General features: G+C 34.3%; 1 protein-coding gene across 3 annotated transcripts in view; it reads right to left on the bottom strand.

Annotated features, from left to right (window-relative positions):
• The window catches only part of P4HA1 (prolyl 4-hydroxylase subunit alpha 1), an 81104-nt gene that overhangs the window by 56917 nt on the left and 11914 nt on the right, over positions 1 to 12273 (bottom strand). For 2 of the 3 annotated variants that reach the window (XM_055325404.1, XM_055325403.1), the window contains exons 2-5: positions 7335 to 7442; positions 6381 to 6477; positions 5297 to 5448; positions 3031 to 3168 (exon numbers count right to left, since the gene is read on the bottom strand). In XM_055325404.1, the coding sequence (XP_055181379.1) occupies positions 3031 to 3168; positions 5297 to 5448; positions 6381 to 6477; positions 7335 to 7410 (463 nt within the window). In that variant the 5' untranslated portion in view covers positions 7411 to 7442. Of the gene's footprint in view, positions 1 to 3030; positions 3169 to 5296; positions 5449 to 6380; positions 6478 to 7334; positions 7443 to 8933; positions 9021 to 12273 lie in introns of those variants that run through there. The other variant, XM_055325405.1, reaches the window with a different exon arrangement.

Here is a 12273-nt window from a genome sequence, read left to right as displayed (position 1 = left end):
GGATAGCAAGGATGTCTCAACATATGAAAATTGATCAATGTAATATACCACATTAACAGAATGAAGGGAAAAACCATGATCATCTCAACTGATGCAGAAAAAATATTTGACAAAATTCAAAACTTTTTCACAATAAAAGACACTCAACAAACTAAGAGTAAAAAGCAGCTAGGTAACTTGAAAAATCTACAGCAAATATATGCAATGGTGAAAGACTTTAAGATCAAGAACAAAAACAAGGATGCCCACTTTCACTACTTCAGTATGGAAGTTCTAGCCAGAGCAATGAGACAAGAAAAAAGTGATATTAGGCAACCAAATTGAAAAAGTAAAATGATCTCTCTTTACAGATATTATCTTCTATGCAGAAAACCCTGAAGACTACATATACAAACTGTTAACATTTATTTGCTAATAAAAAATTCAGCAAGTAGCAAAGACAAAGCCAACACACAAAACTCAACTGCATCTCTACATACTAACAATAAATAATCTGAAAACTTAATTCTTTTTTTAAAAAAAGATTTTATTTATTTATTTTGAGAGAGAGAGAGAGCATGAGTGGAAAAGGAGGGGCAGAGAGAAAAGCAAACTCTGCACTGGGCTGAGATGCTGATGTAGGGCTCCATCCCAGGACTCTGGGATCATGACCTAAGCCAAAGGCAGATATTTTAACTGACTGACCCACCCAGTGCCCCTACTAAAACAATTCTAAGAATAAAATACTTAGGAATTAACTTAAGCAAGGAGGTGAAAGACTTATACAATGAAAACCACAAGACATCGTTGAAATAAAAGAAAACATAAATAAATGGAAATACATCCCATGTTCATGGATTGGAAAACTTAATAGTATTAAGATGGCAATAGTATGCAAACCAATCTACAGAATCAATGCAATCTCTATCAAAATCCCAATGACTTTTTTTGCAGAAATAGAAAAACTCATCCTAAAATTCGTATGTATTCTCAAAGGAGAGTCAAAATCCTGAAAAAGAATAGTCAAAACACATTCTTGAAAAAGAACAAAACCAGAGAACTCAAACTTCTAGATTTCAAAACTTACTCCAAACCTACAGTCATCAGGGGCTCCTGAGTGCTCAGCCAGTTAAGAGTCTGCCTTGCTCTGCCTTCAGTTCAGGTCATGCTCTCAGGGTCCTGGTATCAAACCCCTACTCGGCTTCCAGCTCAGCAGCGAGTCTGCTTCTCCTTCTCCCTCTACCCTTCTCCCCTGCTCATGAACCCATGAGTGCATGCTCTAATAAATAAATAAAATCTTAAAAAAAACAAAAGCTACAGTCATCAGAACAGTATGGTATTAATATGGCATAAAGATCAATGGAGGGATCCCTGGGTGGCGCAGCGGTTTGGCGCCTGCCTTTGGCCCAGGGCGCGATCCTGGAGACCCGGGATCGAATCCCGCATCTGGCTCCCGGTGCATGGAGCCTGCTTCTCCCTCTGCCTGTGTCTCTGCCTCTCTCTCTCTCTCTCTCTCTCTCTCTCTCTGTGTGTGTGTGACTATCATAAATAAATAAAAATTAAAAAAAAAACAAAACAAAAAAGGAGACAATAACAAGTGTTGAAGAAGAGGTGGAGAAATTGGACCCCTTGGGCACTGTTGGTGGGAATGTAAAATGGTGTATCTACTATGGAAAATAATACGGCAGTTCCTCAAAAAACTAAAATACAATTACCATATGATCCAGCAATTACACTTCTTGGGCTCAAAAAACTAAAATAGAATTACCATATGATCCAGCAATTACACTTCTTGGGTATATATCCAAAGAATGGGAAGCGGGGTCTTGAAAAGATATTTGCACACCATGTTCATAGCAGCACTATTTGCAAGAGTTAACACATGGAAGCAACCCAAGTGTCCTATTGATGGATGAAAGGATAAGCAAAATGTGCTATATATTTACATACACGATGCATCATTATTCAGGCTTAAAAAGTAAGGAAATTCTGACATTTGTTACAATGTGGATGACCCTTAAGAATGTTATGCTAAGTGACCATCACAAAACGACAAATACTGTATGGTTCCACTTATTTGAGGTACTTAGAATAGTCAAAACCATAGAAACAAAGTAGAATGATGGGGCTGAAGAAGGTAAGGGACAGGAAGTTACTGTTCAATGCATACAATTTTTAGTTTTACAAGACAAAAAGAGCAATAGGGATGTATACTGGTGATGGGTGCGTAACAGTGTGAGAATGTATGTAGGGCCACTAAATCACACATTTAAAAGTGATTAAGATGGTAAATTTTGTTATATACATTTTGTACAATAAAAGCATTTCTAAAGAAAATTATCATGAAATTAGCTGTAACCTAAAAGATTTTGCCAAAAACAAGTCATAAAGCAGGACGTTCCATATTATAGAACACTTTCAAAATGTATGTATACCCAATGTCTTGGTTTTTAAATTACTGAACACATAAACTTTGATTATCAATTCCTTTATAACTTTACATACAAATATTGGATGTTCTAAAGAAAAACATGAGGAAAAATGATTTTCTCTTTCCAGGCTAAAAATGCCTACTTAAAATTAAGTACCTATAATATTAAGCTTTCACAGTAACAAGCTATAAACTTATCCATAGCTATTAAGTCCTAAGGAAAGAGAGTTGTTTTGTCCTCAAAGACCGTAAAATAAACTAATGTTAAAAATCTTAAAATACGGGGATCCCTGGGTGGTGCAGCGGTTTGGTGCCTGCCTTTGGCCCAGGGCACGATCCTGGAGACCCAGGATCGAATCCCACGTTGGGCTCCTGGTGCATGGAGCCTGCTTCTCCCTCTGCCTATGTCTCTGCCTCTCTCTCTCTCTCTCTCTCTGTGTGACTATCATAAATAAATAAAAATTTAAAAAAAAAACCTAAAATCAATTTAAAAAATAAATAAATAAAATAAAATAAAATCTTAAAATACGAAAGTTTTTTTTTTTTAGATGAACATTGTCCTGATGGATTGAAAAGAACAACCAGGTGATAAATATTTTATAGACTAGAAGAATTCTTACCTGGGAGATTACCCTTTGAGATGGTGTCTGTATCCAAATTGTAGGTGTCCTGTAGTCGCAACAGAGCTTTCGCTGCCCCAACCTGATCTTCATCATTAGGGAAATACTGTCTCTGAATGGTTAGGTTAGAGATAAAGCCTTGAAATAAGAAAAAAAGAAAGAAAAAAGGAAAAAAAGAAAAAAAAGACTCTAGAACCTCACAGACTTCCAATTTGCAATATAGAGTGTTTATAAGGATTTTTCAAAATTGATTTTATTATAATTTTCTACCATACAAGTTCCACACACTCAACAAGAAAAAAACTAAATACACTGAATGAGACTTGAAATACCTCTAACTTATTCAATCTTCCCAAGTTCTAATGTTGCTTAAGTAATCTGAAGTCACCACATAAACCGTATCTGAATTAGGTAAAAGATCAACATGATAATTGGAAGCAACCCAAGTGTCCTATTGATAATTGATATGATAATTGAGTTTTTAATTACACTAAGCTTGAAAATGAATGGATTTATGATTTGAAAATGACATCCACTGGCAACCAATTATACTTTCAAATAACAGATGGTAAGTAAAATGTATGCACTTAAAGTTCTATATTCTTCTGCATGTACCACACATTATGTAAACATGTAAATATATAAAGTTTGGTGGAATTCTTTGAGGGGGAAAGAGAGATATTAATTATATATTTAAGATAATCAAGTGAGCTTGTTTATTAAAATATATTTAGATATATTAAGTTATGGAATATAGTGATCAAGATTTGCTCTCCATAAAATCTGATCTTAATTTTAAAAGGTTTTATATAAAATATAGCAAAAACCAAATTAACAAACTAATTACTGCCTAAGGAGAATGGTTGCTAAATACTCTTTAAGGAACCAAAAAAGACAAAAACAAAAAGTAGTTTAAAATTTTAATGTAAGTGTCATCACTGGCAAATAAAAGTTAGGTATTAAACTTCCCTCCCCTCTCAGTTACTTATAATCAACTATGTGGATTTTGATCAGCAAAAGGCCAGGCATTTTTATGTTAATGAAAATGTACAAATGAACAATTAGCTAGGAGAGGGCTAAACCTCATATCAAGCATTTTTTTTTTAGTTTTAAGACCAACTCTTAGTCACAATGTCCACATGGAATTTTACAAGTTTGGCAGATTTTTTTATGACCCAAAATAAAATCCAAGAATTGCTTAAATGCTCTCCAATAAAAAAGAGGAAAAATATATGTATTACAGCATTATAAGGATGATTACCACAGATTAAAACATCAAGTCCCAAGACTTACCTTATAAAAGAATTTAGGTCATAAACATCATTACTTGAGAATTGTTTTAAATTAATAAATGTGTGTGCACACACACACATACAAGACTTTAAAAATGTTCTCATGGTGCTATATATGAGCAAATAATCATTGATATTTCCTTCTCACCATGAAGAAGTTTTCACAAGTGCTTGCCTTAATTTTCCTCAAGGCTTTCTGTACTATGTGCAATAGTTTACTGCTCACACTCATAAACACTCAAGAGTATTTTCATTTACATAGCTAGCTCAGTTCTTTCCCTCTTTCTTGCATTTTTTCTTTCTACCTTCAGTCACTAAGTATTTGAGCCATTACTATGTCTAAGCATATTCACTCTAGTTCTTAAACTCCAGGCTTAGTTTTCTGTATCTGTTACTAAATTATCTAAAACACCTCACTATTCTAATTTTGTTTTAATTAGAAAGACCTTCATTGTTAAAGTTTGCAGTCTTAGTTTTTAAATTTATTGTCTAAGTAAAACAAATCTAAGATTCAAAATACTATCTAAAACACAGCTAACACTCTTCCTAATAGTACCAGTCCCAATACATTAACAATTGATAAAAGAGAGATTTACTCATAAATTTTTGAAGTCTGAAGGTAATCCTAAAATGGAAAGGATAACCCCCAGATATGAAGCTATATGTCAAGTAATTGATTTGCTTTTGTAAATTTCAAAGCAAAAAAAAATGACAGTGCTAGCCTCCAACAAATCACTTTTTTACACTAAAGTTTTATTTTTGTTTCCAGTTTTTCTTCCCTTTCTTTTTTTAAATTAAGGAATTTAGAATCTAGACTAACTCCAGTCAAACCAAACACACCCCTGCAACAATTCAGTTACAACACTAAACACTTGATGTTCTGGGAAATGAATTTATTAGTATTGGCGTTTCCACACATGACAGTAATACTGTCTTAACTATTTTTGCCTCCTTAGTCTTACCATCTGACTTACCATCTGACATATCCTTAAGGACCAGATTCTCCAACTCACTCCATTCAGTGTTCAGACGTTTCATTAATTTGAATGCATTTACAGGGTGCCCAACAAATCCTTCTGGATCTTTTGTTGCTGTGCTGGTTAGTCGATCTAACTTCTCTGCCCATCTATACACATAAGACATTAAATGGAGCACATATACACTTACTAAGGAAGAACACAATTTCATAAAAACACTCAGAAAAATAAAAAAGACTAAATTAGAGGTTTTTGAGTGAAAACTAAATTCAAAAATTCTTTTTAAAATAAAATTATAGGTTTTTTAAAAAGCAAGACTGTTATGGGTAAAATCTAGCTTGGTAGAATCAAAATATAACAAGTCTTTTTCTTTTAGTTTTGTTTCTCTCAAATGGTTACAGTAAATAAAACCGATCTTAGAAAAGGTGTGACTGGATCCCTCAAGTAAGGGTCTAAAAATTCATCTCTCCACAGGTCCTTAAAGATAACTAGTTATTGTAAGGTACAGATTAGCCCAATCAAAATTCAGTTACAGGTTAATTTAAATCAAACTTAAACCAAAATTTTACATTCAGTACCTAAGACTATGTTTTAAAACAAAAACAAAACAACTCTCTGAATATTCAGTTTCTCACTAAATAAAAGGCAGGAATTCACAGGTCAGGATTAACTTTGAATGTGAGTCAGTTAAAAATAAATCAGCAGTTAAGGAAAAACCATATCAATTAAATAATTAACAATACTTACCACTGTAATCTCTAGAATACAACCATAGGAGTGAAGATAAATAGAATTAGAAAAATGCTCTAAAAGATGACTTGATTAGGGAGGTTAGAGGAAGATGTTAGCAACCACTTTTAGAAATTGTCAGTCAACACCCATTCCCATTTATATCCTTATCTCAATCCACATTCCTCTATCTAAATTCTTGGCCCAGGCATAACTCTTGTTTCCTGTGCTCCTATTTTAGCCATTCCAACCAACTTTAAAGACAGGTGGCTTCTATTTCCACCTGTTTTAGCTCTAGAACAAAAACATCCAGGTGGGATCAGAATCATAGAAAGTAGAACACTTTGCTTACTTTTTTATTTGTTCTAATTTGTCCTCTTCTGCCTTAATATATTCTTTCAGAGAAGTCACCAGATCTTTCTCAGTATGGATCAAATCAGTCATCTGACCTAGAAGGAAGAGAAGGGAAGGTTATCAAATATCTACATTGGTCAACACAAGTATTTTAGAATGACTTAAAATGATCAAGAATGTTTCATTCTTTGAGAAGAGTTAACTGTTAATAAACACAGATATGTTGAAGAAGACATCTTTTTTATATCATTTTATATCCTGAAATTAGAGGTCATAAATTTAATACCCATATTTCAGTAAGCACTACGATCACACAAGGGTAAAATTGGTTAACAGCATGAAGGAAAATATCTCATTTAAGGCAGATGAGTGTGCATAGAGTAAAATATAAAAGGATACACATCAAACATAAAAAATATTCCTGGGGAAAAGAGGACATGTGGAAGTCTTACTTTGTTTCTTCTTTAACCAATATGCTATTTTAAATAGTAATATTTACAAAGATTTCGTATAAAATGAAAAAATGACATATAATTTCGGGTATTAAATTTATGGCATCTAATTTCGGGATATAAAATGACATCTTCTTATAAATAACTAAACATGAATGATTTGAACTTCATTGGTGAAGTATACCGTTTGTTAGTGTGGTTTTAGTTTATTGAATAAAAATTTCTAAATTCTAATTAGTCTCAAGAACAAAAAAAGGTGAGAGCCGAGGTAGGGAAAAAGAAAAAGTAGTGTTGTTTTATAATTTAAAAATAAATTTTTTGATGAATTTGCCAATATTGTCCGACTTGCAAAATGAAGTAGACTTAAAATTAGAATTGGAATGGCTAAAATAGGAGCACAGAAAACAAAAGTTATGCCTGGGCCAAGAATTTAGGTAATTTATAATTTTTATTTAAAAAAATTTAAATGCAAGAACAATACAAAGCAAAAACAGACTTACCAATTGAAGTAAAGAAGCCTGGATGTGCAAAAGACTGGGGAAGTAGAACCCCTACAATTAAAATATACCACATCATCTTGGAAAACTTAATTTTTCAGGTTTACACACCTACAAGAGAAATATGGCCATTACAACAAAAAAAAAAAGTAGGATAGGTAAAGTTCCTAACTGATTTTTCCTATGAACAAAATAGAAGTCAGACACTAACGTTGCCCATAGACTGTTAATTCTTGTAAATTGATTTAAATAATGTAATTAATAAGAGCTACTATCTTATTTTTCCATATAACTAGAGTACTAACTTTATATTTCATGTTAAAAAAATATGTTTGTTATCACCTGATAATTAATGCTTAAAAATTCAACCGGTTTGTTTTCTCCTTAGTTACTACTATTAGAGTGATTAGATAGTAATTCATACATCCTGAAAAATAAGTTTTCTCTGTTATCTACATCTAAACCATGAATGTCCCATAAAAATGACTTCATTAAAGTAATTTAAATATTACCAAAATACAATCTAATGTATTCTCCATCTTATATGTTAGAATATGTTCTAAAGGGGAAAAAAAGGTTTTAGAGCCACTGATTTATCCTTTAAATTCCTTTTTTTTTTTTTCTTTTAAAGATTTATTTACTTATTCATGAGAGAGGCAGAGACAGGAAGAGGGAGAAACAGGCTCCTCACAGGGAGCCTGATACAGAATTCAATCCCGGATCCCAGGATCACGACCTGAGCTGAAGGCAGGTGCCCAACCGCTGAGCCACCAGGCATCCCTATCCTTTAGTTTCCTAATTTGTTCCATCCTTTTCTTACATGGCTTTCAATTTTAAAATAAGTTCAACTAAAAGTTGTACATTCTCAGGGTGCCTAAGTGGCTCAGTTGGTTAAGGGTCTGACTCTTGGGCAGCCCGGGTGGCTCAGCCATTTAGCACCGCTTTCAGTCCAGGGCACGATCCTGAAGACCTGGAATCGAGTCCCACATCAGGCTCCCTGCATGAAGCCTGCTTCTCCCTCTGTGTCTCTGTCTCTCTCTCTGTGTGTCTCTCATGAGTAAATAAATAAAATCTTAAAAAAAAAAAAAAAGGTCTGACTCTTGATCTCAACTCAGGTCTTGATCTCAGAGACATGAGCTCAAGCCCTGTGTTGGGCTCCACACTGGGCATGGAACCTACTTAAAAAGTTGTAGATTTTCGGGCAATGAAAAAGTTCTAAAATTGACTGTGGTGAGTGATGGTTGAAGAACACTGTAAAAGTACTAAACACCACTGAATCATGACCATTAAATGGGTGAATTGTATGGTACATGAATTATATCTCAATAAAGCTGTTATTTTTTAAAAGCTGTACAGAATCAAAAAGAATAAACAGCCCTGTCGATTTAAGATAGTAATTTCTCTCAAAGGACCTAGTACTGAGGTTTTTCTATCTGCTGTGTTCTATGTAAACATTCTTAGCCTAGTACATAGCTATGGATTTTTTTTTTTTAACTTGGCAGCAAAACATGTCTTTTCTCTTTGTCCCTGGTAGCACTGACTTTTCAGAACGGATTCTTCATGGCAGCAGCAAATATCAACTAAACATCAGAAAGATTTTACCTTTCTTTTCCAAAATATCCTGACAGCACGCTGTTCTTGATCCTTCACCATCACATCCATGGGTTTTTAAGTACTCCTTATTACCTTACAGAAGAATAAGTTACTATTACAGTACCTCTTGCCCCAGTAACAGGCTCCCATTTGTTACTCTTCTTGTCTCCCTATTTATCTTTGAGCAGGCACTTCTGACTCCTTCCAAGTGACTTCACTTAAACCAACAAGTTCAAGTCCACATTGGAAAGCTCCCTATTTTGCCAAAAAAAAAATCCCCCAAAAAACAAAAAAGCAAAACCCTTTCCCCTTCTTAAATCTCAATAAAAAATAAATCCCCACAGAAACGGACATTCTGGAAGTACTCCTAAGTCTCCTCCCTCAAGTTTGCCACAAGCTTCCAGATACTTCCAGAACCACACAGTAGTAAAATGCACTGCTCTCTTGGCTGCTTTACAGTAACTCTTTGGGAAGGCTTCTAGAATACAGCAGATGCAGACACTTCCTCTCCTGGGCTCCTGCCAAAGCACAAGGCTTTTTCAAAATCCTAGGCTGTCTGAAAAGTCTAGAATCTTCTCACTGTTTACACAGACTTCTGCCATAATTTTCTTCATGAATAAATGTTATTTCCAGAAAATACAAATGCTTTTGCTGTACTAACAAAAGGCTAATCAGAAATGTTATCTAAATGTTTAACTCAGATAAGAAAGTTTAGATTTGTCAGGTAAGAGCTTATCATTTTTTCATAGCTAAGATACATTTGTCACTAAAGGTTTTTTGTCATCTTTCATTGTCCTTAAATTTCTCAATGAATCAAGAACCATTCATTAGCCTACAGAAATCACTAAAGTTTGAAAACTGCTTCTAACAATGATAGGCCTTACATAAAATTTCAAAGCATTAATCAAATGAACAATATACCTTTACCTTACATCCTGCTGCAAAATAAATTCTAGATGGATCAAAGAGCTATTATTAACAAAAAATAACAAAAAGAAAAGTTACTAGATCTCTAAAAAGAGAAATGAATCTCTAAACTTTAAAAATGATAAAACAAGTAATCTATCAAAAGCCAGATGGAATTCAAATACAAAGAATAATCTAGGCTTATATGTGTTTTTAAAAAACCCTATGAAAGGGGTGCCCGGGTGGCTCAGTCAGTTAAGTGTCTTTACTCCTGATTTTGGATCAGGTCACGATCTCAGGGTCCTGAGATTGAGCCCTGTGTCAGGCTCTGTGCTGAGAGAATGGAGCCTGCTTGAGATTCTCCCTCTCCCTAATCTGTCTTCTCATTCACACATAGTACACATGCTCTCTCCCACAAAAAAGCAAACAAAACAAAATTTTTAAAAATCCTATAAACTATAAACTAGGAAACTAAAGAAAATAGAGCTCCTATAAATCAGTAAGAAAACCACTAAGATATTAACAGAAAAGTAGATTAAGAATACAGAAAGTCACAAAAGAACTAAAAATAATTTTAAGAGTTCAGTTATCAAGGATCCATTTTTTTGTCCTTCAAATGAACGATTAAATTTAACAAATTCACAAATATCTAATGATGATGCTATATATGTCAAGGAACTTAAAATGAGTATATGCTGTAACTTGTGAATTTAAATTAAAACACAAAATTTAAAAATTAAGAAACATTCATTGGTAAAATGGTATAAGCCATCTTGGAAGATGGTTTGGCAGTTTCTTAAAAAAGTCAGACATACTTTTACCATACAATCTGGCAGTTGTTCTCCTTTGTATTTACCCAAAAAACTTGAAAACTTAGTTCCACACAAAAATGTGCACATGAATATTTATAGATTTCTTCATAATGACTAAAACTTGGAAACAACCAAAATGTCCTTCAAGGTAAATGGATAAATAAACTGGTACATCCAATGAATTATTATCAATGCTAAAAGGAAATGAGCTATCAGGCCATGAAAAGACATGGAGGAATTTTAAATGCATATTTCTAAGTTGAAAAAAAAAAAAAAAAACAGGGATACCTGGGTGGCTCAGCCTTTGGCTCAGGACATGATCCCAGAGACCTGGCATCGAGTCCCGCATCAGGCTTCCTGCATGGAGCCTCCTTCTCCTCCCTCTTCCTGTGTCTGACTCCCTCTCTGTGTCTCTCATGAATAAATAAATAAATAATCTTTAAAAGAAAAAAAGAAAAAGAAAAAAACAATCTGAAAAGGCTATGTATTGTATGATTCCAACAAAAGATATTTTAGAAAAAGCAAAACTATGAAAATAGTAAAAAGATCAGTAGATGGGAAGTGGAGGATGAAGAGATGGAGTACAGAAGATTTTTAGGGCAGTGAAAATACTCTGTATGATATCATAATGATACATACATCATTTATTTTTGGACATACATTTGTTCAAACCCACAGAATACACAATGCCAAAAGTGAATGGATAACATAAACTATGTATGGGCTTTGGGTAATTAGGATGTGTCAATATAGAATCATCAGTTATAACAAATGTACCACTCTGGTGGGGGATGTTGAGGCTATCCATGTGTGAGGGCAGAAAGTAAATGGGAAATCTCTGCACCATCCTCTCAATTTTGCTGTGAACCTCAAATTGCTTTTAAAAAAAAAAAAAAAAGTCTTGGGATCCCTGGGTGGCTCAGCAGTTTAGCACCTGCCTTCGGCCCAGGGCATGATCCTGGAGTCCGGGGATCAAGCCCCACATCAGGCTCCCTGCATGGAGCCTGCTTCTCCCTCTGCCTATGTCTGTCTATCTGTCTCTCATGAATAAACAAATAAAATCTTTTAAAAATAAATAAATAAATAATAAAGTCTTGGGGTGGGATGCCTGGGTGGCTCAGTGGTTGAGCATCTACCTTTGGCTCAGAGTATGATCCTTGAGTCCTGGGATCGAGTCCCACAGGACTCCCTGTGGGAGCCTGCTTCTCCCTCTGCCTATGTCTCTGCCTCTTTCTCTGTGTCTCTCATGAATAAATAAAATCTTAAAAAATAAAATAAAGTCTTGGGGTGCCTAGGTGGCTTGATCAGTTAAGTGGCTGCCTTCAGCTCAGGTCATGATCTGAAGGTCCTGGGATGGAGCCCTACATCGGGCACCCTGCTTCTCCCTCTCCATCGCTTGTGTTCTCTTGCATATACACACACTCTCTCTCTCTCTCTCTCTCTCTCAAATAAGCAAATAAATAATGGTTCAAAAAATAATAAAAATTAAAAATTAAGTCTTAATTTATTAACTATAATTAGTCTTAATAAATTAACATCCTACAACCGTGATGGAATCTGTATTGAATGAGATTACGTTTCCTCTACTCCAAAATTCAGAAATAAATACTGATAAAAAGAAAAAAATTATA

Source organism: Nyctereutes procyonoides, unplaced genomic scaffold (genome assembly GCF_905146905.1).
Source record: "Nyctereutes procyonoides isolate TBG_1078 unplaced genomic scaffold, NYPRO_anot_genome, whole genome shotgun sequence".
NCBI classification, from domain to species: domain Eukaryota; kingdom Metazoa; phylum Chordata; class Mammalia; order Carnivora; family Canidae; genus Nyctereutes; species Nyctereutes procyonoides.
Note: the sequence above shows the minus strand (reverse complement) of the source record. Positions and strands in the feature narration are given on the sequence as shown.